Source organism: Sphaerulina musiva, assembly GCF_000320565.1.
Source record: "Sphaerulina musiva SO2202 unplaced genomic scaffold SEPMUscaffold_11, whole genome shotgun sequence".
In the NCBI taxonomy this organism is placed as follows: domain Eukaryota; kingdom Fungi; phylum Ascomycota; class Dothideomycetes; order Mycosphaerellales; family Mycosphaerellaceae; genus Sphaerulina; species Sphaerulina musiva.
Window position 1 is genome coordinate 1,300,815 of NW_016017393.1, and position 16,448 is coordinate 1,317,262.

Genomic DNA, 16,448 nt, shown 5'->3' on the forward strand with positions numbered 1-16,448 from the left:
AGACTCGGGAGTGAATGATTGATTAATAAGAGTGGAGTCGCTGGAGTGGGCTTGGCATGCGCTTTGAAAAAGTCCCGCTGTTAGCCTGTTACTATAGGAGGTACCTCCTATCGGCATAGTCTACCTCCTACTCCAGGTACATGTACCTAGTTCTAGGACACCTCATCACCTGGGTACCTATGCTATTGCTATACCGCGCTGTCCATCACGCCTCCGCTCCGCTCCGCTCAACTAGACGCACGCACACCCGCCATATTACCCCCATAATCCTCACCCAACTTCTGTCCATTCACCTCCAACGGCTTGCTAGGAACCAACACAAACACCACTCGCGCCCACGTCGTGTCGCTCGGGTTCTTCCACGCATGCATCGTGCCTCTCTGCACACAAATATCGCCAGGACCCAGAATGCGCGTCTCGCCCGAATCCAAGACCAGCTCCAGTTGTCCGGCAATCACAATGCCGTAGTCGAGTGAAATCGTCCGGTGCATGGCGCTCGTGCATCCGGGCTTCAAGTCGACGTATCTCAGCACTGTTCCGCCGCTGATGGTCAGTCCTGGTGGTGAGCTTTCGAGCTTCTCGTAGGCTTTTAGGTCGGTGTCGTTATTCATCTCTACGGGGAATTGCTCGGTTGCGTAGCCCAAGTAGAAGACTGCATCGCCGTTGGTGACGACTTGCTCATTGGGATGCTCGGGCACGGATTTGTTGACGATGGATTTGCCGTCTTTGTCGTGTGTCGTCTTGATCACGGTGGGTGCGGGAAGACGCTCTGAAGGGGCCATGTTGACGGATAGATAAGTAAGATGTAGATATACCTGGTAATGTCAGACAAGACTGCAAACGGCCTGTCTTCTTCTTCTTCTTCTAACCTTACCAAGGCACTACTCAATGCTTCTCTCGATGGTTATAGTGTAAGTGAATAGAGATACTGAGGTAGACTTCTGTACAAGCTTTTGATCCTCCCTCCCACAACCTTCTGAAGCACCTCTTTAAATACCTGATCTGATGCACTCATCCCTCGGACACCCACGGACAACGCCCCACCGAGCTCAAACTCTGGATACTCGCGGAACGTGTGGGCGGCAGGTCCCAGAAAAAACAAATGACGTTCCCTACCAACTTCTGGAGCACAACATAGCACCGTCGTAGGTAGTGCTATCGTCGATCCCCTCCTCTACACGAAAACACGAAAAGTGTCCGAGAGAAAGAAAGAGAGAGAATTGGGATACCAACCGACCCTACCCTACAAGCAACAATCATGACCACTCCACGTACCGGGTATGAAGACCATTTCGGCATCGACAACATTCCCTTTGGAATCGCCTCCATTGGCAAAGAAAGCAAGCCGAGCACAGTCACTCGCTACCAAGACCAAGTCATTTTCCTCCAATTCCTCGACCACATCTTCTCCACCATCCCGAGCCTCCCCAAAGACATTTTCCAACAATCCACCCTCAACGCCTTTGCATCTCTCGACCCCCAAATCCATCTCCAAGTCCGCCAACTCATCCAATCCGAAATCCAAAAAACCACCAATGACGACCTGGCAAAACGTTTCCCCCCAGACTCCATCCAACCCATTTCTGCAGTCCACATGCACCTCCCCATCACCATTGGCGATTTTACAGATTTCTCCTGCTCGCACCACCACGTCCAAAACGCCTCCGAAGCAATGACCGGTCAACGTTCCCTCCCTCCAGCCTTTTACCATTTCCCCATCGGTTACGCCGGCCGCTGCTCCAGCATCGACGTCTCGGGAACACCAGTGATTCGCCCACTGGGCCAACACTGGAGCGGCGCAGCCATGAAATCCGACGTGGTATTTAGCGCGTGCGAGAAAATGGATTATGAACTCGAATTGGGCGCTATCATTGGAACACCTGTGCCTCGCAATCAGAGAATTACGGCCCAGGAGGCTGAAGCGCATATTTTTGGTTATGTGCTGGTGAATGATTGGAGTGCGAGAGATATTCAAGCGCTGGAAATGTTGCCTTTGGGACCGTTGAATGGGAAGAATGCGGGCACGACGTTGTCGCCGTGGATTGTGACGAGTGCTGCTTTGGAGAAATTTCGGGTCGGAGCTCCGCAGAGGTTGGAGATGAAGGAGGATGTGATGTATTTGCGAAATTCATCGGGGAATGGGGCTCTTAGTGTGGATTTGACGGTTGATGTTCAGACGTCGAAGGACAGTGCCGAGAAAACTACAATGTGTCGCAGTAACAGTTCGTGGATGTATTGGACTCTTGCACAATGTGTCGCACACCAAGCCATTGGAGGTTGTGGATTGCGTACAGGAGATTTACTCGCTACGGGAACGGTCAGTGGAGGTGGGGATGCTGAACATGGTTGTTTGTTGGAATTTATGAAGCAGGGTGCTGCCACTGCACCTCCGAGAGGGTATTTGGAGGATGGGGAGACGGTGACGCTTTCGGGGTATTGTGGAAAGGGAGTCGGGTTTGGAGAGTGTGTGGCTACGTTGATGCCGGCTAGGGAAATGTGATTTGGATGGTGGTGAGGATGGGCTTTTTTGGTAAGGTAGATTGATGATGATGATGGAAATGAATAGATGAAATAAAAAATCACAAAAGTGTGGTTTTTGTTTCGCTGGATTTGCTTATTGGAATCATTAAATGTCAAATTCTCCACCTTCTCCCATCCATGCATCCATCCATCTCACATATCCCAAGATCATCACTACAATACCACTACCACTCCCCACCAATCTTCGCCTTGAAAAGATCATCATTCAATTTCCCCGCCGTAGACCTCCACACCGAACTCGCAGTCTGTAAATGAATATTAGAAATTATCCCGTTTCTCATCTCATCCCCGCAAAACCCCCAACCCCCAAACCAAAAAGTAAGAAAAAAGAAAAAAATCAACTCACAGCCTGCATCCAAACCCCCCCAAACATAACTCGAATAAAATTCCTCTCAATCGCATTATTAAATTCATTCCTCCCTCCACTCTCAATCAAACTCGGATTCACAGGGCGATACGCCGGCACTCGTCTCCATTGTGTTTCCCACTCTGCTGGAGAAGAGGAGGAATCTCCTGCGGGTCGTGTGTTGGGAGAGGGAGCTTCGGAGGCGCGGTCGTGAGAGGGTTGGCTGTGGTGGAGATCGTAGTCGGCGAGAGTGTGGCGGAGAGAGGTGACGCGGGCGTTGTCGGTTGTTGTGACGGACATTTTTTTTTTATTTTGTTTTTATTCTATCTTTTTGATATACTGCGGCTTTGCTGATTCGGGGTTTGGAGGTGTGTTTTTTTGTCGTGGTGAGAATATGGTGGTGTGGTAGTAGGAGGAGATGTTGTTGTTGTTGTTGTTGTCGATGTTGTGGTCGATGTGACGTTTCACTCGATGGAAACTCGGCGGTCCAGCGCGGATCCAAGCAGGGAAGAAGCTGCCCAGACCATCCCTCTCCCCCCCGGGCCTCCCGGAGAATCCCCCCACTGGGGTTCCGCTGGGGGCAGACCACTTATCCGTCGCCCGCGCCACACAATTCTGGTGGTGATTCGGGGTTACGCGTGTTAGCGAGAACGCGTCTGGATCCGGGTTGCCGAGCATGTCTTAGTCGTGGTGTAGTTGTCAAGAGCTCTCTCCCAGAGTTCCATCATCTTCTCATACAGCTAGTACTACCTACCTACCTAGGAAGCAGTCTATGATTTTCTGATTTTCCGATTAATTCACAAACAATAGCACAACATGGCACCCGCTTTTCCTCGCGTCCAAGCAGCAGCCATCGATGGCAGATTCGACACCATTTACCACCGACAGGTCGAGCTGGAGAGTCTCTGCAAGGCATTGATCGATAATGTCAACGAGATCAAGCAAGCCATCGCCGCTGATTCGGGACACACGCCTGCAGAGGTCGCTGTCGAATATCATCGAGCTCTGTCGGCAGTCAAGAGAGACTATGCGACTCTCGAGCCGGTGAAAGCTCACGAGCAGGAATATCTGATTGCCAACGGAAAGGATGCCTCCCATCGACGGACACCAGCAGGTGTTGTTTACATCGAACCCACGACACACACCTTGTTCTACTCGACGATTGCGCCGCTGAGTGCAGCGTTGGCAGCGGGGAACACTGTCATTGTTCTGGTGAGTACTTCGAGCAGCCCCTATTCCTGTGAGGGTACTGATCACATCACAGCTGGAGAACAATCTACGCGCGGTTCCTGGACTTCTTCGACGATTACTCCCTGCGTCCCTCGACGCCGACGCCGTTGCCATAGCTTCAAAGCCTGTTCAGGACAATGAGCTTCCTGCAAGTGCGATCCGAGTGCTCCAGAATGGCGTCGACGGGATACCTCGACTGAACCAGCTCACATCACAATCCGGGTCGGCAGTAGTGGCAGTGGTGGATCGTACGGCGGATGTGAACCTCGCTGCTCGAGAACTAGTCGCCGCCCGTTTCCGCTTCGGTGGCCGTAGTCCCTATGCCCCTGACGTCGTTCTGGTCAACGAGTTTGTCAAGAAAGATTTCCTGCACGCGGTCGTCAGCGAGACAGTGCAGGTACTCAATACCGCCGGACTGGACAACAACACGGCAGGAAGCAACCAAGTCGGCGACTCGATCAAGCGCTTGCAAGAGTCGAATCCCAACATGAGAATCATCTCGCAGGAGGGTAAAGCAGCAGTGGTGGAGCTCAGCTCGAGAACAGGGATCGTGGGCACCAAAATGTCGGCTCCTATCTTCGCAGTCCATGCAGTCAAGAGCTTGGATGATGCCATTGATCTGGTCGGCTCTCAGAGCACCGCACCCGCACTCGCAGCATATCACTTTGGCAACCCGAAAACAGGCAAATATCTCTCGCAATTCATTGCAGCAGAGGCGTCATTCGTCAACCATGTACCACACGAACTGCTCATTGGGCCTGCATGGCCCAGTGGGAGACCGGTGGACACGGCATGCCATTACCCGATCGAGGCGTTGTCGGTGGCCAGACCAGTGGGAATCAAGCCTTCGACACGATCGGAGCAGATGGCGAGTGCATTGTCGACAAAGAGCAACACGGTCTCACAGAAGCTCACAGCCGAAGCCACGGCGCCTTTGAAGGCATTCAAGCGGAACCCAGGAGGTGGCGTGGGTTTCTTTGAGCAAGGCTTCTTGTATAATGCGGGATTTTTACTCGTCAGTACGGTGATTGCCAGTGCTACGGGTGGATTTTGGCTGTGGAGGAATTCCCGGCGTGCGTGATAATGGTCGATTAATAGGTATCTACTTGTAAGCTTGGTAGTTTGGGTATTGTCTCCTGTTATCACTTCAGCCATCATGAGACTACCTCCTACTTGTGAGAAACATGGCGGGCTCTTCCCGTGGTGAGTCTGTATTATAGTACGTTGTAAGTCGTCGGTGATAGCGCTCGAAGACTTCTAATCTCCGGTAAGCTAATGATGGTGCAGGGAGAGCTTCCAAGTGCCGACTCGGTATCCACCTCCGTATTGCTTGAGTGTATGTACACTGTACGGTACCTTAGGCAGAAATAGGTCTTGGCATCAAACATGTGGAGGAGGCGGAGAGTGGAGGGGGAGCAGAGTGAAGTCAGTGAGACTGTGAGAGGTGGAATTGTCCATTCGTTGCCGCTGTCGATTGGAGGAGAATTACCCCGTCCCCCTGTCGCTCTGGGATTTGGCATCCAAAGACTGTGGAGCCTCGTTGCATTTATCCATTCCAGCCCACTCTCTCCAGGGCTATGACAGGAAACGACACGACATTTACTTGATAAAGCACGACAATTCTTCTTCTACACTAACCAACAACTCTCTCTCTCTCTCTCTCTCACACACACTCTCTCTCTCTTTCTCTCGGACATCGCCCACCTTCACAACCTTCTCACCATCTACCGCCAACATGGGGTCCACTGCAGAAATCACAAAGTACGCTGCCACGCCCTCCACTTGCCGATCTCGCTCGTTGAGCTCCCCGCTAACCAATCCACAGGCGTACGTACAAGCTCAACACCGGCGCTGAGATTCCCGCAATTGGTCTCGGAACATGGCAATCACCGCCGGGACAGGTCGAAAAAGCAGTGGAAGCAGCGCTGAAGCAAGGATACCGCCACATCGACACCGCCGCCGCATACGGCAATGAGGCAGAAGTGGGAGCCGGCTGGAAAGCATCGGGCGTGCCCCGCAAGGACTTCTTCTTGACAACGAAGCTCAACAATCCCGACCAAGGACGTGTCGCAGAGGCCATTGACGAGTCACTCCAGCGTCTCGGGACGGACTACGTGGATCTCTACCTCATGCACTGGCCACAGCCTGTCGATCCAAGTGACGACAGTGGCAAGAAGGCACTTGCAGACTGGGACTTCAAGAAGACCTGGGCTGAGCTACAAAAACTGCCGGCGACGGGCAAGGTGCGAGCAATTGGTGTCTCCAACTTCAGCAAGCACCATCTCGAAGAGCTCTTTGCCGACCCCTCATTCACGACGACACCGGCAGTCAACCAGGTCGAGATTCACCCTTGCTACCCTTCATTCAAGCTGGTAGACTACAACACCTCCAAGGGCATCCACAGCACCGCATACTCATGTCTGGGATCGACCGACTCTCCACTCTACAAGAACGACACTCTGGCGAAGCTGGCAGAGAAGAAGGGCAAGACGGTGCAACAAGTTCTGCTGCAATGGGGCCTGAGCCGAGGTTACTCCGTCATCCCCAAGTCCACCAGCCCCAGCCGCATTGCTGCCAACTTCGACCTTAATGGCTGGGAGTTGACCCAGGAGGAAATTGAGACTATCAGCTCCATCAAGGATCGTTTCAAGGTGTGCGACGGTACTTTCTTGCCCGCTGATGGCAAGGATGCCAAGCTGTTTGTGGATGACGAGTAGAGGCAGTCCATGGCTCCATCAGATATGAAGACTTGAAAATCTATAAACCTGCTCAATGCTAGCGATTGCAAATCGCACTGCAAGTGGGTAACGAGAAGCCACGGCCCTCTGGTACCCATCCGCAATGATGATGAATCTGAGCGCATCATTCTAGAAGTAGCATATAGACGTAATGACTGGTGACTGGTGACTGACACGGTCCAAGCACTCCCGTCCACTGCTTCAAATCCCATTCTTGAGTCGAGATTATTTGGTAATTTAAACAAAAAAAGGTACAGTAAGCTTCGGTCCGGGTTGATGCGAGTGATGAGATGATTGGTAGCCAGGGATGATGTCTACAAGGAAGATTGTGGAACTAAATCATTGGAGCGACTCTTGTGTGCATCTGAAGAGAAGTCACATACTGTCCGTACGTTTATATGTAGATGGGTAGTAATAGACATGAATCGAGAAGAGGTATGTAGTAACAAGATACATGTGTGGAAGTTGGGGAGGAGGAGAAGTGGGACGCACGTGTCAAGCGAGAGAAAAGAGTTTCAAACCTTCACCTCGGGATCTTCCGATATGCAATAAGCGGTAGGATGAAACTCTTTCGGCGCTTCGCGGTATAGGTCGCATTCGTCAGCCAGCCTCACCATGGATATATACATGTAAGAGTGAAGCAGAGCCTATACAATGATTCTGCATAGGACAACATAGACTCAGAAGAGATGCGAGGGGGCATGCACACGCCACGTTATTAACAATCCCCAAAAGAAAGAAACGAAAAAGAAGAAGCGAAACGCCAAACATGGCTACAACAAACGTCAAGCCCTTAGGAGGAGGCCCTCATACCAAAGAAATCCAAGTCCCCGAATGGGAACACATCACAACAGCCACCTCTCACGAAAAGACCTCCACCGCTCCATCCACCACCCTCGTGCAACATCTCCGCACCAAACTCGACTCCATCCTACCCCCTCACCGAACCTATCTCCGCCTGAGTCGCAACCGCTTCCTCATCTTACTCACCTGCGCCCTCCTCGCCCTCTTAGCTCTAATCATCGGTCTCGCAGCCGGCCTCCACAGCAATTCCTCCCGCAACAAAACCCTCCCTCTCCCCTCTAATACAGACACCCACACCGGCGAACTCACATACTACACTCCCGGCCTCGGCGCCTGCGGCGAAACGAACCAGCCAGGTGATCACATCGTCGCTGTATCGCATTTAATTTTCGATGCGGCAGGGTCGAGTTCGAGTCAAAATGGGGGAAATTCGAATGCGAATCCGTTGTGTGGGAGATTTTTGAGGGCGACGAGGTGGAATGAAAAAGTTGGAGGCATGAGGTCGGTGGATTTGAAGGTGGTGGATCGTTGTACGGGGTGTCGGGAGGCGGATTTGGATGTTACGGAGGAGGTTTTTGGGGAGTTGGCGGATGTGGCGGAGGGGAGGGTGGATGTTAGTTGGGCTTGGTTGTGAGAGGGCCCCCTAGGAGGTAGGGGGATGGAGAGGATGTGAAGTGAGGTGCTTTCGTGGTCTTGTGGGGGAGGGTGTCTGGTTGGTTGGTTGGTTGGTAGGCAGGACGGGCTGCTATATCATGTACCACTCGCCTCTTTGAAAATGTTGATTTGCTATTGAACTACATGTATGCATCACGCACACTGCTATTGTGAAGCATACATGTATGTATCTTCAACCTCCCTCCGGCAATGGAGGAGAGAGGGCATGTCGGACAAGTGGGCCAGTCCGCCTCCGGGCTTGGCAGAGACACAACATAGAATACCTGACCTTACCTGACCTTTCCAGCCTTCGAACAAACATCTGTCAATTCCCTGGGGTGTATCTGCAATGCAAGAAGAAGTTTGATCCGAGAAGCCTGGTATTGTATTCTGCTTATTACGCTCTAGTGATCAAGTGCTGTTTCAAGAAAAGAACAGCTTCGAATGGGTATCTCAACACGCCTCGATAGAAAGAATGGTCGCGAAACGCCCAATAACTGCCGTCCAAACATAACCTCATCAACTCATTATTATAGCCCCTCGCCATCATAGGAGATCCCGCCTGCTTCTGTGATCGCGTCGTCTCTACAGCGCCGCCAGCGGCCTTCCTGCGGCAGCGCGCTCTTTGCGTACAGCCCAGCCTTTGAGCGCGAACAGGACGACTTCCCACGCCAGAATCATTCCCGTCAGACCCAGGGTGAGGGTGAAGATGGTCATGGCATCCAAGCCGTTCGATTCGATCGCATGGACGGTATCGGCCGCGCTGTTCATGAAGAGCAGTCCTCCGCTGGTCAAGCAGAAAGCTGCGACGATTTCGCTCGGAGGTCGGGATGGAAAGTGAGAAGTGGGTGGCTTGAGGTACATGGTGATGTACGTGACTCCACGCGCCACACTAAAGGCGGAGAAGAGTCCTCCCCATTGCGCGTGCATCATAGTGCTGACCATGCTGTTCTGGTGGTGGCCGCTCATCATCCGGCCGAGCAGCATGATTGTCAACGCTGGCAATGGGTTCAGAGGTGTCCGATATGATTCTGGCTCTTTCCAGCAGTCATCTTCCTGCTCATGGCCAGCATGTGGTGCAGCAAAGCGATTCTCCTCTTTTTCCTTCCTCTTCTGGTCCAGGACAGTCGTACTCATGAGGTCTTGAACCCACTTCGACTCGATTAGCATACCAAGCAGACCACCGCCGAAGAACAGAATGGTGATACTGAGGTGCTCCAGGTCTGTAGGTGACCAGCCTTTCCCCCAGGCATTCATGTGTTCCATGAAGACATTGGTGGCACCGTACAGCCAAATCACGAACGACTCCGTGAACTCGGCCGATGGCATCGTCGACTTCCACTTCGACACCAGCGGAGATTGAGGTCGCACATTCCAGGCCCAACCATATTCGGAGAATGCTCCCATCCAACGTCCTAGCGTGAGGAGACCATACCAGACGAAGATTCCGCCTTTGATGTAATGAGCCAATCCCGAGAATATCTGCCTATCGCGAAAGAGGCCACCGGAAACGACGAATCCAGAAGTGAGTGCCACGAAGCCTAACAAAAGAAGGAATCTCTCGAGCACGATCTGAGTGGCCCGGACCACGGTCGTTGCCCGCTTTGTCGAAATCATTCGAAGACCTTTGCCAAGGAAGCTTTCGAACTTTTTATTGCCTAGGAAGCCTGTTCGTTCCGCCTCTTCGTCATCCAGCTTCTCATCCTCGAAGTCCTGATTGCTGTTATCCTCTTCTGGCTTTTGGTGAACGTGGTCGGTGGAGTTTTGGCGAGATCCGAATAAAGATGCCGAGTTGCGCTCTGTGCCCTGTCCGGAATCCCTGGAGTCGCGAGAGAAGAGTCCGTCATCATATGGAGATCGTGCATCGAACTGTGCCAAGCTCTGGATTGTGAGCTGTTGTTCTCGCTGCGATGACGACCGGCGCTCGCGTCGGTGTTCTCCATACGCCACGTATACCGACATCAGAGTCCACACGAACGTGAAGCTGACCACGACCCATCCGAGCGGATGGTGGGCATTGTTCACATACAGATCTGGTGTGGAATGGTTATAGACGAAGCCAGCAAAGATGCCCAGACCATTGACAACGTGGAAGACCATTTGAGCAGGCAAATGGTATCGCGAGCGGGCCACGCTTAGGAAGATGGCTACTGGCATACACATGGTCCACGCTAAAGTCATGGAGACGGTATGCGCCAAATGCCAACTCCAGTAATCAGGATGCCGAAAATAACTGATCGCTTTGTGCTCTGGTAACTCTCCTAGCTCTGCTATGTGATCGCCCATCTGCATATCTTCTCCCTCGACGCCATGAGCAGCCACACATGGCAGAACTCCTAGTAGGAGCGCCGTGGTTGCGAGAACCACCGCTCTTCTGGATCGCATGAGCTCGGCACGCGCGACTAGTGTGGAGAGACGAGAAGATGATCCTGGAGCTAGAGGAGCGGCTCTATGTGCCTGGAATGGTAGTCTGAGTGAGGTGAAGTTCTTCGCCGTTCTGTTCTCAATTACAACGCAGAGTATACTGATGGAGGTGGGTGCTGAGGAGAAAGACGAGTCGAGTGAAGATTGGTAATGACAATGAGGCTACCTACACTCGTGTGGACAAGGTAGGAGTAACAATTTATTGAGTCCAAGAGACGGTGACCTCACAGGCTTCTGGGGAACACTCACCATCCATTCCGACCACAATCCGAGCCTTTCTTACAGCGCCCTATGAGGCTATGAACGAATCCGTGGCAGCCGACGCATTTTGTCAGCAGCAGGAAGCACAAGACTGCTCACCAAGCAGCCCAAAGTCCGATTTGTTCTGTTCGTTCTGACGCCATCCATCTGCGAGCTTCCACTGGCTTCCTGCATCGGAGGCATATGACCGAGAGACAAGTTTAGCGCATGTAGTCAACACCTAGGAAGCTACTCGCATGCCAAGTCAGCTGTTTGGCGTGACGGATCTCAACCCCAGTCGCCAGCATTTCGTCAGCATCCGCATGCAGACCTGGCAACCAGCTCGTGAACCAATCACCGCACGATGCGATGGAGAGGTTGCATGTGCACATGCACAATGTGCACAAATAAAACCTAGAACACTTTTCATCACTGCGCCTTGTCCTGCGGCGGAGACATGCGGAGACTTTTCACAGCGGTGTGTGAATGGGGAGATTTCTTTTACATTTCTACAGTTGCGTGCTTGGGGGTTCTGGACTCTAGTCTCTCGCACTTGGCGCGTAATGATCATGTCAGCCCGAAGTTCGGACAATGTATTCCACGGCTGCGTTGCGCGGCGTATATGATCTGCTGATCGCGAGGTTCAGCGCACAGTTCTAGAAGATCAGAGATCTCCAGCCCAGCCCATCCCAGCCTCCCCCATTACATACTGTACCTATACACACCCCTCCCAGCAATGTGTGGCGACACGGACTACTCTACGGTACGAAGTATACCAGGAGGTCAGGCACCTGTACCAGTGTACCTACCATCATCCAACAGTTTCGCGTCCGATTCTCCTCCGATTCCGGCTCCGCGGGGGGAAAGGTGAGGTGAGGTGAGGTGAGGTGAAGTGAGGCCCACAAATGAAAAATACATCATGATCATGATCATATGAGTGTTGGTACCAGAAGCTAATCCTGCCCCCCACTTATCTATTTCTTTTTTCTTTTTTCTAAATTTTTGTTGCAAGCAAGCAAGCAAGCAAACAAGAAAGAGAGTAAGAAAAAAAAATGCGACCAGAGAAAAAGCTTGATAAGCTGACTATTTCATCATACCTACCTCCATACTCGTAACTCAGGTCAGGTAACTCAGGAAGGTAGGTTCTTTTCAGCCACTCTACCTCCTACCTCCTAGCTTATCTTCTCTACGGATTTTCGGCAGTAAGAAACCGGACCGGACCGGACTTTAGGAGGTAGTAGTTTGTAGGTATTCTTCGCTAGGAGGTAACCTACTATACCTTACCTACCTTACCGTAGCCTAGAGTATCGGGCTTAGTATAGTAGAGTCATATTGTAACACGCTAGGGCAGAGAAGCCCTAGCGAACCCCCGGCGAGGCGGGCGGGGCGTGCCGCGCGGGACGGGAAGCCCTCGCGGACCCCCGGCGATCCGGTATAGAAGGGATGCCCTACCGATCGGAGACGTTCTGAATCAAGAGGGTTCCTAAGGGAACTAGTTATCGGCTGCTGCCTAAGAGGAGGCGGTGCCGGTAGCGAGGAGTAGATAATAGAATAGCTTGTATATATAGCGAGGGCCCTCCTCTAGGAAGGAAGGGCAGAGTTATTAGGCCTCATTATAGGTACAACCTACCCTAGTAGGTATGTAGGGTAGGTTGGGTATTGGCAATACCTAATAGGTATAGGTATTTAGCTAGGTATACCCAACCCATCGGGTTGGGTACAAACCTAGTAGGTATTGCGATACCTAGTAGGTATTGCGTACCTATTAGGTATTGAATCTTCGTATATAGAAATAAAAAACCTAGAAACCGGGTGCCCTAACGAGAGCGAAGAAGCGATTTATTTGGACTAGGCATAAGAAAAGAAACTGTATATAAACCCGATATAGATACGAAAGTGAAGATTATAGTTAAATTGAATAAAGAAGCTCAGGATTATATATACGCTATACTACAAGTTGTAATATTTTGAATCTTAAGAAATATAGTCGGCAAATATAGTCGGCAGGTAAACTTTATATAAGCTTAAAGCAATCTCCCTATAATCGTCTCGTAGCATCCCGGAGGCACTCTTACGCAAGCTTGAAGCTTAGGCGTACTAATCGCCTTAGCTCCTCTACTACATTACCCTCGTTATCGCTAATCGTATCTAAGTTACTAATCCGTTCTATAAGATCTTTCGTCTGCTCTCGGTCTTTACTAAGGATCTCCTATAAAGTTAGAGTACTAAGAAGCGCTTAGGAAACCTCTATAGCCTCCTAGGCGATAAGAACTCTAGCATCGTACTTATCGTCCCGATAGCGAAAACGAGATACTATCAATCTAGAGAATATTGCTGCAGTGTATTGGCGATTGAAACGACTTTAATGTCGAGCGATACTGAAATCGCGCTTACACCCAACTCCGGCGGTAGGAATACAGAGAATATCCCGCGCTATTAATACGAGAGTAGGGTACTTAGACTCTATTGAAGACTACGTCTTTAGTACCTCGAATAGATCCCCTTCATCTATATTAGCGTCCAAATAGTCGGCGAGCTCGTCATCCTCGTTAGTGCTGCGTCTTTGACTTTGAGAAGACTCTATACTCCTACTAAGAGTAAAGTCGATATAGCCTTTATGCCGACTCCTTCCAAAACGGCCCTACTAGGTAGAGGTACTCGATAATAAACGATAGCTCTTCTCCTACTCTGCCCTTAGCTTACCCTCGTAATACGCGCGGTAACTTTCATCCCTAAAGTCATCGCGTACCTAGAACTTCCGCTTAAGGCAGGGGGTAAGGAGGACGCTAATACCGTAGTAATCGCCAAATCGATCCTAGGTATCTCGATAATATTTCTCTAGCTTAGCCTAAGCAGCCTCGTATGCCTAAAAGACATCCTTCTTCTAGGGTATCCGCTTATTCTTGAGTCGCTTTATCGCCTCCTCTAGAATATCGAAAAGCTTATTGTAGTATACGAGGACAAGGTGAATCGTCGGACCTTTCGTAGTTCTAATTACCGCTATCGCCGCTGCAAATGGTTTCGTAAGGTCGATAAGGTACTCTACCCTTTGCTATTCTTCGGAATCGATGCCTATGTCTTTACCTAGGTTAAGTCGCTCGATATAAGATTCAATAACCACTTAGAGTCTGCTAAAGCGATCGAGTATTAACGTTGTTAAGGACTACCTTATCTTTACGTCTTAAACGACCCTTAGGATACGATCTTGAACGCCTTTCTACCGACGGTGCTTTGCAAATAGCTGCTTCTTTTAAAGCATCTCTTTCTAGAGGTCGATAAACTGTTCGAACCTTTAGGAGCTCGAGTTAATAAAGACGCAAAGCTTCCGGATCTAGAGATCAAGATTAGCTAGAGTAACGAACTGCCGACTATAATTGCCGACTACGCGAGTCGACTATACTTTCGAGGTAGAAGGGTTTATAGTTTATTAGGCGTAGACACTAATCTTACCTTCAAAAGAAGATAGGGTATACTATTAGCTTAAGGACGGCTGATTTGCTTGCTCTGGACTCTTCTTCTCTGTAATATCTTTCTATCCTTGTCGTAATCCTAGAATTCGGAAAGGTCGTTCGTAGGACAAAGCCCTAGGCGGTCGAAAAAGGCCTTTAGGGGAAGTTGAGCAGTATAGGCAAAGCAGGGAAATCGCTCCGGACGGCTACCTCGATTACACTCCGTAATTGCCTCCTCCTCTTCCTCTCCTATCTCTAATTCGGGACTAGTCTCCGTACCTAGATAGAGAGGTAGCTGCTCCAAGCTCGTTAGTAGCTTAGTAACCGTTATACCGTACCTCTCTTAACAAGTATCAATCGCTGAAACACTATAGAATATTAGAGGAGAGTAATAACAGTATAGCAAGTATCCTTACATCGTATTGTGTAGCGTCTTATTGTTAGAGGCGTTGTCGTACGTAATAGCAGTTAATCGCCGCTCAATCTCGAACTCTTGTAAGATCTCGAATAGTATCTCCGCAAGATAATCACTAGTATAACGGCCAGTAATATAAGGGAAACCAAGCATCCCTTCGTACTAAGTCTATTAGTCGTCAATCTAGTAGACCCGTATAGTTAGGAATAAGGTTTTTATAGTCCTGGATTGCTAACTATTATACGTAATAGCTATCTTGAATCTTCTAGCGAGACGGGCTTTAAGGGAGTCGGCAGAGTCTATAACCTTAGTATCGAGCATCCTTCGGTATGTCGACGCGCATTTGAACGGAATTGTCTCGACCTGTCCCGGAAGTAGTGCTATATAAGTCTGTTTCACCGAGGGTCGTTTAAAGAACTGGAATAGTAGACCGTTGTCGACAATTATCTTAAAGTATAGGCGCGGGAAATCGTCTAGTATATAGCCTAGGTCCCTTGTCTACCGTAGATTGCTAATAGTCTAGAAATATCGTCTTAGTATAAGTAGCTAGACGTGGTCGGCAGACGTAGTCGGCAGGTATAGTCGGCGTTAGTTAGTACTTACCTGTCGATGCTTCGCGGCCGTAAACATCTCCTTTATAAACCCTCGCTTATCTTGTTTCTCCTAGCAGTTCGAGGAGTCGAGATGCTTCTCGACAGATATTGTACTAGTATTTAGTACTAGGTGTTTTAGTACAGCGTCACAGCATCTGTATACGACTTTAGGCGTCGTATCTTCTTAAAGCATTCCCTCCTCTAGGAAATCCTATACCTAAGATATCCGAGACTTACTCCCCTAGGTAATTAGGGACCGATCGAACATAGTACGACCGTTCCGCTTTTTAAGGCGCTTTCCGGTATAATTCCACTACCGTACCTCGTACTAACGCTCAAAGTTGTCCTTATACCTAAGCCTCTATAGCTAGCAATTTGACTTGATATCCTACTCTCCTATATAATCAGGCTCGATAGGGAGAATAAGGGAACTATCTAGTTCCTCTTCTACTAGACTCGGCCGTCTCGTTCTACGCCGCCTAACGTTAGGTTGTCGTCGGCGTCGACCTAGTGTTAGACTCGATAGCGCGTTGAGTGTCGTCCTATAGCGCTAGCGTAGCCGTACGCTCGATCGCGTAGGGGTCCCGGAAGAGGTATCGGGCTAGGAGGAGGATTCGAGCCGGGAGCTTCCTACTCCTAGGGAGGACGAGAAGGAGGACGAAAACATAGTAGATAGACGACAATAGCGTAAAAGTCCAGAGGTATCTTGAAGAAGTAGGAGTAGAAAGGGGAAAAAGAAAGAGAATTTCCTGTACTCAATTATAGTATTACGCTATAACAAGGGTATAGCCAATAGGATATGCCGACATTCTGCTACATCCGAGCCAACCTATCGAAACCCTGGTTTAGGCGTCGCTTGCTATTTACCTATCGCTTCCGCTTCTTAGTCTTAAACTTTAACAAGGGTAGCCAGTCTCTTGTCCTTCTCAACTAGTTCCTCGAGACCAGAAATCGAGAGGTAGAGTTCGTCTTCTTAGAGGAGGAGGAGCAGGATAGCTTCGAGAGTAATACTAG

The 16,448-nt window shown here is 50.1% G+C and overlaps 7 protein-coding genes across 7 annotated transcripts; 4 read left to right on the forward strand and 3 right to left on the reverse strand.

Annotated features, from left to right (window-relative positions):
* Window positions 1-47: 47 nt before the first annotated feature.
* Window positions 48-944, reverse strand: SEPMUDRAFT_151938 (uncharacterized protein). Its single transcript, XM_016907138.1, has 2 exons — window positions 875-944; window positions 48-815 (listed from the first exon to the last, which is right to left on the reverse strand). The coding sequence occupies exon 2, from the start codon at window positions 780-782 to the stop codon at window positions 228-230; it is 555 nt and encodes a 184-aa protein (XP_016757228.1). The 5' UTR covers window positions 783-815; window positions 875-944; the 3' UTR covers window positions 48-227.
* Window positions 945-1,152: 208 nt separating this feature from the next.
* SEPMUDRAFT_128621 (uncharacterized protein) lies at window positions 1,153-3,308 on the forward strand. The gene is made up of 2 exons (XM_016902223.1): window positions 1,153-2,786; window positions 2,888-3,308. The coding sequence occupies exon 1, from the start codon at window positions 1,259-1,261 to the stop codon at window positions 2,498-2,500; it is 1,242 nt and encodes a 413-aa protein (XP_016757229.1). The 5' UTR covers window positions 1,153-1,258; the 3' UTR covers window positions 2,501-2,786; window positions 2,888-3,308.
* Window positions 2,706-3,187, reverse strand: SEPMUDRAFT_52987 (uncharacterized protein; the record flags this gene model as incomplete). The annotated part of the gene is made up of 2 exons (XM_016909248.1): window positions 2,706-2,786; window positions 2,888-3,187. The coding sequence occupies 2 exons, from the start codon at window positions 3,185-3,187 to the stop codon at window positions 2,706-2,708; spliced, it is 381 nt and encodes a 126-aa protein (XP_016757230.1).
* Window positions 3,309-3,649: 341 nt separating the features above from the next.
* SEPMUDRAFT_151939 (ALDH-like protein) lies at window positions 3,650-5,730 on the forward strand. Its single transcript, XM_016907139.1, has 3 exons — window positions 3,650-4,099; window positions 4,152-5,343; window positions 5,405-5,730. Exons 1-2 carry the CDS (start codon window positions 3,704-3,706, stop codon window positions 5,196-5,198), a joined length of 1,443 nt encoding a protein of 480 aa, XP_016757231.1. The 5' UTR covers window positions 3,650-3,703; the 3' UTR covers window positions 5,199-5,343; window positions 5,405-5,730.
* A 56-nt stretch (window positions 5,731-5,786) lies between these two features.
* Window positions 5,787-7,045, forward strand: SEPMUDRAFT_73615 (Aldo/keto reductase). Its single transcript, XM_016910033.1, has 2 exons — window positions 5,787-5,878; window positions 5,943-7,045. Exons 1-2 carry the CDS (start codon window positions 5,853-5,855, stop codon window positions 6,832-6,834), a joined length of 918 nt encoding a protein of 305 aa, XP_016757232.1. The 5' UTR covers window positions 5,787-5,852; the 3' UTR covers window positions 6,835-7,045.
* Window positions 7,046-7,605: 560 nt separating this feature from the next.
* Window positions 7,606-10,884, forward strand: SEPMUDRAFT_73617 (uncharacterized protein). Its single transcript, XM_016910034.1, has one exon. It carries the CDS (start codon window positions 7,625-7,627, stop codon window positions 8,291-8,293), a length of 669 nt encoding a protein of 222 aa, XP_016757234.1. The 5' UTR covers window positions 7,606-7,624; the 3' UTR covers window positions 8,294-10,884.
* SEPMUDRAFT_159161 (uncharacterized protein) lies at window positions 7,606-10,993 on the reverse strand (the record flags this gene model as incomplete). The annotated part of the gene is made up of 2 exons (XM_016907826.1): window positions 7,606-10,853; window positions 10,987-10,993. 2 exons carry the CDS (start codon window positions 10,991-10,993, stop codon window positions 8,899-8,901), a joined length of 1,962 nt encoding a protein of 653 aa, XP_016757233.1. The 3' UTR covers window positions 7,606-8,898.
* Between the last annotated feature and the right edge of the window lie 5,455 nt (window positions 10,994-16,448).

Excerpts from the sequence above, each read along its gene's own strand:
- SEPMUDRAFT_151938 (XM_016907138.1), bottom strand. The coding sequence starts at position 782 with ATGGCCCCTTCAGAGCGTCTTCCCGCACCCACCGTGATCAAGACGACA.
- SEPMUDRAFT_128621 (XM_016902223.1), top strand. The coding sequence starts at position 1,259 with ATGACCACTCCACGTACCGGGTATGAAGACCATTTCGGCATCGACAAC.
- SEPMUDRAFT_151939 (XM_016907139.1), top strand. The coding sequence starts at position 3,704 with ATGGCACCCGCTTTTCCTCGCGTCCAAGCAGCAGCCATCGATGGCAGA. Across the intron at positions 4,100-4,151 it reads GGAACACTGTCATTGTTCTG|CTGGAGAACAATCTACGCGC; the intron begins GTGAGTACTTCG and ends ATCACATCACAG.
- SEPMUDRAFT_73615 (XM_016910033.1), top strand. The coding sequence starts at position 5,853 with ATGGGGTCCACTGCAGAAATCACAAA. Across the intron at positions 5,879-5,942 it reads TCCACTGCAGAAATCACAAA|GCGTACGTACAAGCTCAACA; the intron begins GTACGCTGCCAC and ends ACCAATCCACAG.
- SEPMUDRAFT_73617 (XM_016910034.1), top strand. The coding sequence starts at position 7,625 with ATGGCTACAACAAACGTCAAGCCCTTAGGAGGAGGCCCTCATACCAAA.